General features: G+C 45.8%; 1 protein-coding gene across 1 annotated transcript in view; it reads right to left on the bottom strand.

Annotated features, from left to right (window-relative positions):
- Zc3hav1 (zinc finger CCCH-type containing, antiviral 1) overlaps nucleotides 1-2,345 on the bottom strand; it is a 46,943-nt gene extending 44,598 nt beyond the window's left edge. Inside the window, exon 1 of the mRNA XM_032906737.1 lies at nucleotides 2,019-2,345. Within this exon, the coding sequence (XP_032762628.1) occupies nucleotides 2,019-2,326 (308 nt within the window). The 5' untranslated portion in view covers nucleotides 2,327-2,345. The remainder of the gene's footprint in view (nucleotides 1-2,018) is intronic.
- Between the last annotated feature and the right edge of the window lie 11,293 nt (nucleotides 2,346-13,638).

The following is a 13,638-nucleotide window of genomic DNA, read 5'->3' as shown; positions in this document are numbered from 1 at the left end:
TAGTGAGATCCGACGCCCTCTTTGGTGTGTCTGAAGAGAGAAATAGTGTATGTACTCACATACAAAAATAAATAAATCTTTGAAAAAAAAATGTTAATGGGAGCTGAAGGCGTTTGCAACAATACCAACCAACCAGAGATACCAGGGACTAAACCACCATCCAAAGACCACCACACATGGATAGGACAGACCCATGGCTCCAGCTGCATATGTAGCAGAGGATGGCCTTGTTGGGCACCAATGGGAAGAGAAGCCCTTGGTCCTGCCAAGGCAGGAGTCCGACAGTGTAGAAGAATTTTTGGGTAGGGAGAAACGGTAAGGGGTATGGATGGACAGGGGAACACCTATATAGAAGGGTGGTTGTAGGAGGCTTGTGGTCAGGAAACTGGTAAAGGGAATAACATTTGAAATGTAAATAAAAAATACCCAATTTAGAAAAAAAGGAAAAAAGATGTTTGATGATCCAAAACAGGGCAACACTCACAGTTTTTTAAGACTCAACAAAGTGTGGAAAATACTCTCGGCAGAAAGAAACCTAGGCCTGGCAGCACAGACTAGTAATCTCAGCCACTTCAGACTGGGCGGACAGGAGAAACCAAGCTGAAGGCTAACTGCACAAATTCAAGGCCATCCTGGGCAAACCGGTGAAACTCCAGCTCAAAAACATTTTTAAAGGCTCCAGGGGTGGGGTGCTTGCCCAATATGCAGCTCTTAATACCAATCTTGAGTACTTCCACCACCAACCACAACTACAAAAGCTTGGAAATATGACATCCTAGAAGAACCAATCATTCATTACTTCTGCGACACTCAGAAGTGAGACCTGGAAGACGAAAGGGCAGACAGGATTAGAAATTATAGGGGTTGGGGATTTAGCTCAGTGGTAGAGCGCTTGGCCTAGCAAGCTCAAGGCCCTGGGTTCGGTTCCCACGTCCAAAAAAAAAAAAAAAAAAAGAAAAGAAAAGAAAAAACAAAAAGAAATTATATAAACTGGCGTGAAGTCGGGGATAAGATCGGAGAGCCTGCTCCGAGGAAGTTTGACCTATGTGAGCAGGGAGCTGGGACCTTGGATGGAGACCCCGGATTCATAGCAGGCCTGCACAGGTTAGATGTGTTTGGAAGTCATCTCGGTAGGTATGACAGGTGAACCCAAACCAGTGATCCCTGTCTTGAAGAAATGTGGAAGACGGCAAAACAAAAAGCTTCATTCAAACCTTGGAAACGCCTAGTATTTGAGAAGCAAAAAACAAAACAAAACAACCAAAAAGGAACAGAAGCAGCTGCCTGAAAAGTTAACCCATTGTTTCGTGCAATTTGAGAGAGCGAGTCGCAAGAAAGGGTCGGTCACTGTGTGGGCCACGCAGAGTAGGAAGAAGGCCGAGAGACCACTACTACACCTTTGGTATCTGGCCAGGTGGCTCAGCCGGTCGCTGGATGACAGACAAGGACTGAAGGATCACAGCGTCCCCGGGATTGGTGCACCGGAGACACAGGAGACTGGGAAGCACCGCTAAGATTCTGGGGTGATCGCAACACTCGGGATCAACCAGGGTAGCAAGGAGGAAAGGTGTGCCTGCAACTTCTACAAATTCTGGTTGGCCCAAAAGTACTGTAGTTAGGATTCTGGCGGGCGACGGAAAGGGTAGAGAGGCAGCCTTGTCAGCCACTCCAATAGCTCTTTGGCTACCAGTTTCTCAACCTGGGGGCCGAACTTTATAGAAGTCGCATGTGACCATCCGGAAACACAGGTATTTGCATTACGTTTCACAACAGCAGCAAAATAAGAGTTATGGAGTAGTAACGAAAATAAGTCTATGGTTGGGGGTCACAAACTTGAGGAACTGTATTAAAGGGTCGCAGCATTAGGAAGGTTGAGAACGACTGGCCTAGAGGTTAAGGGAGAAAGAGGGAGAAGGGGTTTATAGCGATATCCACCCGGCTCCGGCCTCGCCCAGGAAGCAGCCCGGAGGTGCTCGGCCAGGCAGGTAGAGAACCTTCCCCATCCCCAGTGCACTCACCGCTGAGACTGTGCATAGTGGCACCGGCCGAGCAGATTAAGCTTGCAGAGGTGCAGGCTGTCGCAGGGTCTCTGGCAGTACTTGCGACGGCAGACACGGGCTCGAGTAGTAGCCACTACAGACCGAGTGATCCCGGCCTGGCCTCCAGTCTCCAATAGCACGAAGCGATCGGGCCCCGCCGTCTCCAGCAGCTCGTAGAGCTGCGCCTCGGGGAGCCTGATCTCACCCAGGAGTTCCTCCAGGGTCATGCGGCCCCCGTGGGCGCACAGGATCTTGGTGATGAAACAGCATACCCCGGGATCTGCCATGGCGCGCTATGGCTGCCGCCGCTCGGGCCGCTGCGCGGGACTCGGCTTTACGGAGAATCGAAACTTACACGCGGCCCCAGGGGCGGACGCGGGCGGTGCCGCTCGTAGCGCAGAGCGGTTTCGCTTTCCAACTCCGGCGGTGGCGTCGCGAGGCCGGACCTTACCGGCCAGGTCCCGGGGTCAGATTTAAAGTTAGCCGCGCGGGAGAGCGAATGGGAAGCAAGCAACCTTTCGCGGGCAGGTCCGCCGTGCCGCGGCACCCTCGGTTCCAGGCTGGACGTGAGGTCCCCGGAGCTCCGGACTGCGAGGCTGCTACAGGGAAGAGAGGAAGTAAAGATGTTCGTGAGGCTCGGGTGGAGTTCTGATAAGCCTGAGGCCAGTGACGCGTCCTGGGGGACCCATTGGAGGCGTCCTCAAATCCGCCCCACCCAGCCCCGGAAAGAGCTGACCTGGTGAGCGCTTCCTGTAAGCCGGACGCTCCGCCGAGTGTTTTCAGTGCTCGCAGCCACCTCAGGACTTGGCTGTTATCGGAACTCCGCACTTGAGGAAATAACTTGAAGGAACAGGTGGAGCTCCGATGGCCGAGGTTCTCGAAAGTTTGCTCCCCGGCCTGACCGCGCGGCGCCAGATCTAGGATTACGCACTTTTTACACACTGTCAGAGCCCCTCTTAGAGTGCGGTGATTGTTACTCTCCCTGGGATCGTAGCCTTCTCCAGAGCTATTTGAAGACCCGTTCTTTGATCCTTTCTGGCCTTCTTAACTAAAATCTCCAATTTTGGTGCCCCAAACCAACTGCTTAGAATATCTTCAGATTTCCTCCTTCCCCACTTGGCATGAGGATGATTTTTAAGGTAAACCCTTATACCTTATTGATACCCTAGAGACAGAAAGAAATATATTAGAGTTTCCTCTGAGGAAAGCAAAAGATGACGAAATTAAAGAGCCATCCGTGTCCCCCGGGGAGCTTCCGGAAGATTCAGCTGCTCCAGACCATTAGCATAAAAAGGTTCCCTGTGTCCTTCCATTCTCTCTAGTGAAACACACACACAAAAAAAAAACTTGTCTGCTCTTCGGCCCCTTCCCCTTGTTAAATTGAGGTTTTAAAATTTTTCTTTACGACAATTGTATTTTGTTTGTCTCATCTATATTCTCAGCTAATTTGCAGGCCCCTAAACACTAGACCCAAATTAGAAAAAGAAAAGGGCTTTCCTTTCAGCACTCCGAAATGAAGTGAATGGGTCGGGTCACTGATTCGATGGGAAATAAACCTTTCTTTAAAATCTGCAGACGCGGTGCAGGAATAAAAGTGTGTGCTGTGAGGTTTGAACTCTACAAGAGGGAGGCATGAGTGACCCCTACCCATTCACACAAACACACAGTCACAAACACACACTGAAATAATATTAAAAACTTGACGTGGTGATGGCTTGGCAGTAATATCCTGAGACCGAGGCAAGGGGATTACTGGCCAGGAAGATAGTTCAGCAGGTAAAGGCACCAGTTGCTAAAACCTAGGACATTAATTTGACCCCCAGAATCTCCCCACATGCTGGGACAGTTTACTTCAGTAAGTTGCCTTCCCACCTCCACAACACTCTCAAACGCTCTCTCTCTCGCTCTCTCTCTCTCTCTCTCTCTCTCTCTCTCTCTCTCTCTCTCTCTGAATAAATGTAACTTACGTTTTAAAAACACATTAATAAGAAATAAAGTTTTTCAAATTCTTCAAAAACCTGGGTGAGAGTCACTCAGGTGTGTAACGCATGCACAGCGGTTCACTCTGACTCACTGGAACTTTGGTATGAAAGTTCTTTGGTATGAAAAGCAGCCAAGCCTGGGTCCTCATCTGGCTGCTTGTCGACTCCTGCTTCTTGCTTCTGGAGTTGTCTTTTAATCCACTCGGCCTTATTTTCAGTCTGGCAGGTTTCCAGAGACCCATTCTTATCTAATCAAGTAAGATCAATGTGTTTATTGACTATCTTCAGTGTGGTCCTTACAGTGGTGACTCTGAAGACACAGTGATCAAAGAAACAATCCCGCATCGGCTTTATCAACAGCAGTATCCCATTAGGGGATCAGAGGAAGTCCCTTTAAGAATCTAGAATCAGTCAACTGTCTCCTCCTGTGGATGGATGAGGGACCAGGTAAAGGGATATTAGAAATATTAACTATGAATCTTTTTTATCAGATACTATAAAATTAAAATATTTTGATTACCCCCACCTTGTAAGAAACGTTTTTTTTAGCACAAAGGCCCTGCTGCATTCTAGGAAATGGAGAGACTGAAGTGAACAACTTCTTCCTCCTCATTTTCTTTACTGGTATTTCCTTTAAGACTAGACAATCAAATAAGATTAGAGGTAAGACTCTAGCTATCGTAGGGGATGAGGGGGACAGGGCACAAAAATAAAAGAGCCCCAGGGGGTTGGGGATTTAGCTCAGTAGTAGAGCACTTGCCTAGCAAGCACAAGGCCCTGGGTTCGGTCCCCAGCTCCGAAAAATAGAAAAGAAAAGAAAAAAAAAAAGAGCCCCAGGACAGCCAAGACTACAAAAAAACAAAAAAAAACAACACCAAATTAAATTTTAAAAAAAAAAAAAAAAAGGGGGGGTTGGGGGTTGGGGGAGGGGAAGAGGCAGAGGCGGAAGAGGAGGAACCAAGTGTGCCTCCTGCCTCTGTGTTCGCTCTCCTGAAGACACCCTTGCGATCGAGAGTAAACTCTGCAGTGGACAGACCAGTTAGAGCACCGTTCTCTGTCCTTTGAGATCCCTGAACATACTCCTAACAGGAACACGCTTAAGGAATGTGGAATAAGGAGTCTTACTGGTTTGGTCCTTTGCTCTCAAACGTGACCAGTCTCTATGGTGATTGCCTCAATCATAGGTGCTAGAGAGATAGCGCAGCAGTTAAGAGCATTTGCTGCTCCTGCAGAGGATCTTGGTTGGTTCCCAGCGCCCTTAAAGTGGCTCAAACCATGCCATCATGGTCTGGCTCCACAAACAATACAGTGAGCAAACACACATAAGATAAAAATAAAACTTAAATAGGAAGTTGCTGTCTAGTTCACAAGATCTGTAAGAGAATTGTGCAAATATAGTGTCTCCTCATTTTTCTAATCACCATTGTCCAAATTTCTTTATTTTTCTTGGGCATAAAACAACTTGGAAGCCTCTGGTGGCTTTAGTACTCTTTGATTTTTCAGATACCCTAGTACCACCACCACCACCACCACCACCACCACACACACACTCACCACCACCACCACACACACATACACACACACACACACACACACACATACACACTCACACACATAAGTATTAAGCCACCTAGAACCAAGAAAGTCCTAGCACACTCACAGAGCCAGTATCAAGGCAATCAGAGGCTTTTCTCCATTGATATTAAAGAGATGAGGAACAAAGAGTCCTGGCTGGTGAGATGGCTCAGCAGTTAAGAGTGCTCCTTGCCCTTGCAGATGGCAAGAGTTCGATTCCCAGCTCTCATGTAGCACACATTCAAACAGAAACATACATACATAAGTAAAATAGATCTTTTTTTAAAAAAGACTTCTTTGAAGATGCAAAAACTCTGAAGAAGGATGAAGACATTGTATACACCAAGATATTAAGAACAAGAAGTCACCAGAAAAGTGAAACTGTGTAGCAAAGACATTTAAGAAGGAAAAGTAAATTTGGTTTAGCGATAGATTCCAGTATGATTTTCATCTCCAGTGTGAAGGTGAACTGTAAATAATATTACCTGTGCTTAAGGAAGGAGGCTTTGAGCTTTCCTGATCATACTCTCTTCAAGCTCCAATGGAGATCATGAAGATCACCAGGGATCTCAGAGCAATAGCAGTTTAAATGTTTGGTGGGTAAACAGGTAGAAATGTGGCCCTCTGTCCTACCCAATAAAGCTCTGTGAAATTCAAAAAAAAAAAAAAAAAAAAAAAAGACTTCTTTGTAGAGAATAAAGAGTCTGGTTGGATGAGCATGCTTAAGAACAGAGAACATATGGGGTTGGGGATTTAGCTCAGTGGTAGAGCGCTTGCCTAGGAAGTGCAAGGCCCTGGGTTCAGTCCCGAGCTCCAGCTCCGAAAAAAAGAACCAAAAAAAAAAAAAAAAAAAAAAACAGAGACCATTTCTCAGTGCCTTCAAAGCTCTGAAAACAGTGTGTAGGCTGGGGGATACCACTCACTGGTAGATAACATCTCGATTTTTCAGGAGTCCTGAGTTCTATCCCTAGCGTCTCCACTACAGAAAAGAAAGAAAAGAAGGAAAGACATATAATTAAGAGAACACTCTAAATTGTGGAAAGGAAGGACAGAGGAAACATTTAAAGTTTTTTTTGTTGGGGTTGGGGATTTAGTTCAGTGGTAGAGCGCTTGCCTAGCAAGCACAAGGCCCTGGGTTCGGTCCCCAGCTCAAAAAAAAAAAAAAAAAGAAAAAAAAAAAAAAAAAAAAAAAAAAAGTTTTTTTGTTTTGTTGTCATGCTGTTGTTGTTGTTTTGTTTTAATAGAGTCTTACTATGTAGCCTTGGCTGGCTTGAAACCCCTCATGTAAACCAGGGTGGCTTCAAAGTCAGAGGTCTACTTGCTTCTGTTTTTGAAATCATAATATGTACTATTACAGTTGAATTTCGTGGGAGGGAGCTAACAACAGAGTTAAAGGGGCAGAATGCCCAAGGAAATCAGGTCTTTTTGGCATATTCATTTCTCCTGCACTGCCATCCTAAAATCTCCTTCATCCCCCACCCCAGGTTATACTTCTTCGAAGAATTTATTTTAAGAATTATTTATCACTGCTTACATGTATGCCTGCAGGCCAGAAGAGGGCACCAGATCTCATAACAGATGGTCGTGAGCCACCATGTGGTTGCTGGGATTTGAACTCCAGAGTTCTTGTAGAGCAGCCAATGCTTTTTTTTTTTTTTTTTTTTTTTTTTCCCGGAGCTGGGGACCGAACCCAGGGCCTTGTGCTTGCTAGGCAAGCGCTCTACCACTGAGCCAAATCCCCAACCCTCCAATGCTCTTAACCTCTGAGCCATCTCTCCAGCCCCACCTCGAACAATTTAAACAGAAACAGGAAAGTGTGAATCTGGCCGCTTAGGCAGGTGGGAGATTTACATAGCAAAGATGATGACAGAATCATTTCTTAAGTACATTAGCGATGTTCTTTTCTGAATACTTGTTACCCAGGGTCATCTCCTGACCCGAAATCTTATGTTTTTTCCTGATAAGATTATGAGGAATGGCAGGCTAGGACTTAATGATGACTGGTGGCCTTATGTTATCTGCCTTAGGCAACAAGTTAAAGGGATGTCTTCCTGGATGGACCAAAGGCTGGTGTTTGGTCAGGGCTCTCTTTTTTGTTATGGAAATGAAGCCTAAAGAATGGTAAGTAGGGCTGGAGAGATGGCTCAGTGGTTAAGGGCAGTGACTGCTATTCCAGAGATCCTGAGTTCAATTCCCAGCAACCACATGGTGGCTCACAACCATCTGTCATGGAATGTAATGCCCTCTTCTGGTGTAGACAGCTATGGTGTATTCATAAATGTAAAATAAATAAATAAAAATTTAAAAATGGTAAGTAAATCCTGGGAAACACACATTTACATTTTAGCATGTTAAATTTTGCTAACCTCTAATAGGACTGGCTACAATATATTTATCCTTGGGGTACTTTGGGGAGGCAGCAGTCCCTTAACTACTAAATTCTATTTTGTGTGATTTAATGTCTCCAAAGCAAATCTATTACTAAATCTTTTAAAACATCAATTCTGTGACTTTGAGTTTCTTTTACATCAGCAGGAGGATGATTCAAGTCAGCCTGGACTACATAGAAAATTCTGGGATAGCGTGAGGTATAAGTTGAGGAGAGGGAGAAGAAAAGAATAAGAGGAGATGGGGAAGAAGGGGGGGGGGGAGGAGAGAAGAGGGGGGAGAGGGAGGAGGAGAGGGAAGGGGAGGGAGGAGTTGGACCCTGGGTAGAACGTCAGAGAAGATCAAGAGAAGACCCAGGCTGAGCCTGAGGGAGTGTTGTCATACTTTCATGAAGACTAAATCAGGAGACATGTGATGCTAGAGAGCGGAAGCCCTGGTTTGGGTGTGTCCTAGTTTGCTTTCTGTGATAAACACCATGACCAGAAATGATTTAGAGAGGAAAGGGTTTATTTTATCTTATATCTTATGGTCCATCATGAGGGAGTCAGAGCGGGAATTGAAACAGGTCATGGAAGGATGCTGCCTACTGGCTTACTCTCCATTCTTCACTCAACGTGCTCTATTCTTATTACAGTGGCTGGGTCTTCCCACATTAAAAAAAAAAAAAAAAACCAAAAAAACCAAAAAACAAAACCCATAAAACCCACAGCCCCCAACTTGCTCACAGGCCAGTCTGGTGGAGATCTCTTTTTTTCCCATTTGAAGTTCCCTCTTCCCAGATGAACCTATTCATGTCAAGTTGACCAAAAATTATTCGGCACAGAGGAGGCCCATGTGCCATCGCCTCGCTGATCGAAGCCAGTAGAGAAATGCAGCATGTTAGCAGATACTGGGCAGATCCAGGAGAAGCTAAAGCTGACAGCCATCAGCTCACATAGTCCTGGGAGCTGAGAGGCAAGCTCTGGTAATGCATACTGTGTCAGCTATATCCAGTCCTTAGCCCCTCAGGAATCTCTTTCCTCATGATATCCCTCCAGTACTATTTAACACCCTGTGGGGTGTGTGTGTGTGTGTGTGTGTGTGTGTGTGTGTGTGTGTGTGTGTGTGTGTGTGTGTGTCTGTCTCTGTGTGTGTGTGTGTGGTGTGTGTCTGTGTGTGTGTGTCTGTGTGTGTCTGTATGTCTGTGTGTGTGTGGTGTGTGTGTGTGTGTGTGTGTCTGTGTGTGTGTGTGTGTGTGTGTGTGTGTGTGTGTGTGTGTCTGTGTGTGTATGTGTGTGTGTCAGTGTGTGAGCGTGTGTGTACAAACACTCATCTAAGTACCAGTAGAGACCAAGAAAGAAGGTTGGATTCCCTGGAACTGGGATTCCTGGAGGTTTTGAGACAACCAACATGGGCACTGGTAACTGAACACGGTTCCTTAGCAAGAGCAGCTAACAGTTGAACTGCTAAGCCATCTCTCCAGTACCACCTATTACAATGCCCCAGACAGACCCTCAGCTTCCTCCTCAGTAGATCTCAGACATTTTCCAGGCTGAGGAGCCTACGCATACAAGGTTGTCTATTATCTTATCTCTCTGTATCATGGTCTGGTCAGACAAAGGAGAACTGAGGGACACTTGTGCCAGTCACGGGGTTCCACTCATATTTCTCCTTCTCCAGTACGTACAGCATCCGTACCACGTTTGCCAGCACGTCTCCTTTTATGTATTATGTCAGCTGGCCTCTGACTGCCATGAGCCCCAGCACCTGGCAGCAACCATTATTTGTAGTTCAAAGGGCTCTCTGTTGGATCTACGGGAAAGTACATCCATCTCTGGAACCACAATGTCTAACTCCCCTGTTTTATTGCCTCCCTGGGAGACACAGAATGACACATGGTTCCTGCCCCTTATCCCTGTGGGATAAGGCTTGTTGTGTAATACTTTCCTCGAAGGAATGTCCTCTATGTTAACTTTAATGACTCCGTGACAATCTGAGACGACTTGACTCCAGGAGGCGAAGGTGCGGCTAATGTCTCCGCAACATAGTAAACCCTGCGACCTTCAGGAACAACCCTTAAATTATGGGAAAGAGCTCTAAAAACATGAGTTCGAAAATATATAATTTCTCGACTATGCAAAAAGTAAGGATGCAATGTGAATTATGAGGGGCTTCACAGATCTAAAGGAAAAAAAGGCAGTTGCATTAAGGAGACAGCTTGTCATAAAGATACAAAGGCAGGCAGATTCCTGAGTTCAAGGTCAGCCTGGGACACAGCAAGGTTAGCCCCAGGCAGGGTAGAACTGGTTATTTCAGGCCTGGGTGGGACCTACCCCAACCAAGTTAGTTTAGCATCTCTGTGTAATGAAGGCAGGCAGATCTCTGGATTATTTTGCAATGTTAAAAGAAACCTTGTGCTTGCTGTTTTCTAAGAATCAAAGGGCAGGGGTCACAGGATGCCCATTTATAGGATAGTCAAAGGAACCTGGAATAAATAATTGAACTAATATGTAAATTAAAATTGGGGTTTTTGGGGTTGGGATTTAGCTCAGTGGTAGAGCGCTTGCCCAGGAAGCGAAGGCCCTGGGTTGATCCCAGTCTCGAAAAAAAAAGAACCAAAAAAAAAAAAAAAAAAATTGGGGTTTTGGTCTACTTGAGGTGAGTTAGCAGAAAGCAATAGCAGTTCTTTAGAATTTTTCTCTAACAAGAGCTATCTGGAGACCCCTGGAGAGCAAAAAACAAAAACAAACAAACAAAACAGAAACAAAACCTCTTAAGAATTTTTTTCTAACAGGATTTCTGACTTGGTTGGAAGATCCAATAGTATTTTTTTTTATAGCAGCTTTTCTGACTTTGGTCAAAAAACCCATGAGCTTTCCAGATAGCTTTTAGAATTTTTACTAGCAGAGAGCTAGCTGTCTTAACCGAGCAGTCTGGAAAGCCATCTCAGCAGAACCTAGGCGGGCAACTTGGACCCAGGATTTGACGTAGAGCCGGTTGCTTTCGCAGCTCCCAGACACGCCCTCTCTCAGAACCCCTCTCCATGCCAAGGCTGACCCTGATGTTTTATTTTTGTTATTGTTTTAAAATGTTACCTCCCTGCTTAGACCATGCTGGCCAGGAACTCACGATCCTCCTCTCCTGCCTCTGCTTCCCAGGGGATGGACAGGATTAAGGCTGTGTAACTGACCGTGTTACGAATTTTTTATCCCTAATACCCTAATGCTACAGACTATCTTATATTGTGTGATCCAAAAGGAAGGGCTGTTTGTATCACAGCCTGATTCACAGCCTGGTCCTGCCCTAGAGTTCTTTCCTGTTCTAGGCTTCTTGCAAAGCAACCTAGTTCTAATAGAGTTTGAATCTGTATTCCAAAAATAGTAATAATTCGTATGTTAATATTACTTGGTGTTGGGGTTGGGGATTTAGCTCAGCGGTAGAGCGCTTGCCTAGCGAGCGCAAGGCCCTGGGTTCGGTCCCCAGCTCCGGAAAAAAAAAAAATTACTTGGTGTTGGAGGGGGATAGGGTGAGACAACGTCAGGGGAGGGAGGTCCCAATGATGGTATTTGTGATTCCATTAGAGGGGTAGAGAGACCTGTGTGAGCATGCTTGCTCTGTTTGCTTCATTATGAGCCGTTTGTCATAGAGTGGCTTCTTCTGAGACTGGAGCATTCCATCCTACAGCAAAGCTTCTTAAACAGGAAGATAAAAAACTCAAAATATCAGGCTGAAGAGATGACTCAGCCACTGCTCGCCCAGAGGACCAAGGTCCAATTTCCAGCACCCACATGGCAGCTCACAACAGTCTGTAGTCCAGTTCCAGGGAATCTGAAGCCCTCACATAGACATCATACAGACAAAACACCAATGCACAGAAAATAAAAATAGATCATGAAAAATATTTTTTAAAAAACTCAAAATATCTCCTGGAAGTCCTTGAAACTCACCGAATTCCATAGGCCGATCCCTGCCAGAGAAGTAATAAAGTCCTGCTCCTGCTCAGACAAGCCAGGCTGCAAAGAAAACTATGAGACCAGACCAGATGGCTGGAAGGAGAACCAGCCAAGCCCGCCTGTTGGGGGTTTACCAACTGAGTCACTTAGAACAGACACTCTTCAACCTGTTGAACTCTTTAAAGGCTGTTGCAATGAGCTCCAGGTTCCCAGATTTTGTGAGCTGTCATCCGTGCTGTTGTGGGCTTTGGCGGTACAGATGGTTTTGAGCCATTTCTGCTCCCGTAAGTAACCATTCACCTATATTTCCGCAAGTAACCTCAATACAACTCACGGTTTACCAAGTTGAACTTTGGTCATATCTGTACTTTGGGGTACTCATCCCTATCTGGGGTGAGTAGAACTGTGTGTAGCATCTCCCCAGGAAAATTTTTGTCACACAACATAATCTCAAGTTAGGATGTTGTTCTGGTGATGATGATGATGATGGTGATGATGATGATGGTGACGATGATGACGACAACGACAAGGATTGTGAACTTGATATAAGCCAGAGTTATTTGTGTTGTTCTCAACTTCAGATGAGAAAATACCTCAGATTCCCTATAGGCAAGTGTGTGGACATTTGTTTTTGATTACAATGATACAGCAGGGCCCTGAAAGCACCAGAATTGGTACAAGACACTACAAGACCAAGTTCTCAGCACAAAGGATATTCATTTGCCACAGAAGGACAAAGGGAAGGGAATAAGAGACAAAGACAGGAGAGAGAGGACAAGAGAGAGGGGGAAGGGTCTAGGGAGTGGGGAAGGGAGGACTCCGGATAGAGAGGAACTCAACAGGGCCTGTAGGAAAATGACAGTTTATAAAGGTAAAAGGGAAACCCTCAGGGTTGGGGATTTAGCTCAGTGGTAGAGCGCTTGACTAGCAAGCGCAAGGCCCTGGGTTCGGTCCTCAGCTCCGGAAAAAAAAAAAAAAGAGAGAAACCCTTGAGTTAAGATGAGGTGTTTAATTTTTAACTGGGCATGTCAATTAGGTGAGCCTAAGGGGGCTTTGAACTAAAATACTTCAATAGCTGGACCTTGGTTGTGAGCCACAGGAGGAGGAAGTGGCCACGGAAGAGGATAGACCTTGGTGGCTAGCTTTAGGAATGTAATCTGATGATTTTTAGCAAGGCGGAGGGCACAGTGGAAGGGCCAGGCCGGCCAGAGGCCAGTGTGTACTGCTCAGGCCCACTAGAGTCCTTCAGGCCCAGCTCACTGTGGGTGCCACCAGCCCTGGTCAGGGTGCCCCGGACTGTATAAGAAAGTAAGCTGAGCGAGCCACGGAGAGCAAGCCAGCAAGCCTAGCAAAGCCTTTCCTCCAAGACTCAGCTTCAGTTCCCGCCTCCACATTCCTACTGTGACTTCCCTCCATGATGACTTGTGATGTGAAGTCTTTCCCAAGTTATTTTTGAGCAGGGTTTTCTCGCAGCAACAGAAACCTGACCTTGTGAGACAGAGGCTCCGGGTCCTCTGGAACTGTGTGCTAAATAAGTCCTGTTCTGGTCTCAGGTGTTTTGTTATAGCAACAGAAAATGGACGCAGATGGAGTCTAAAGGCAGTGTAGAAGTGTAAAATTAAAAATTAATACCAAAAGGAGAAGTAAGGGTCCAGCTACCCAGAAAGAAAAAGTGGGGCCTGTGAGAACCTGAACTTTTCACCCTCCCTTGCTATACAATGG

The sequence above is a fragment of the Rattus rattus genome, chromosome 6 (genome assembly GCF_011064425.1).
Source record: "Rattus rattus isolate New Zealand chromosome 6, Rrattus_CSIRO_v1, whole genome shotgun sequence".
NCBI classification, from domain to species: domain Eukaryota; kingdom Metazoa; phylum Chordata; class Mammalia; order Rodentia; family Muridae; genus Rattus; species Rattus rattus.
Note: the sequence above shows the minus strand (reverse complement) of the source record. Positions and strands in the feature narration are given on the sequence as shown.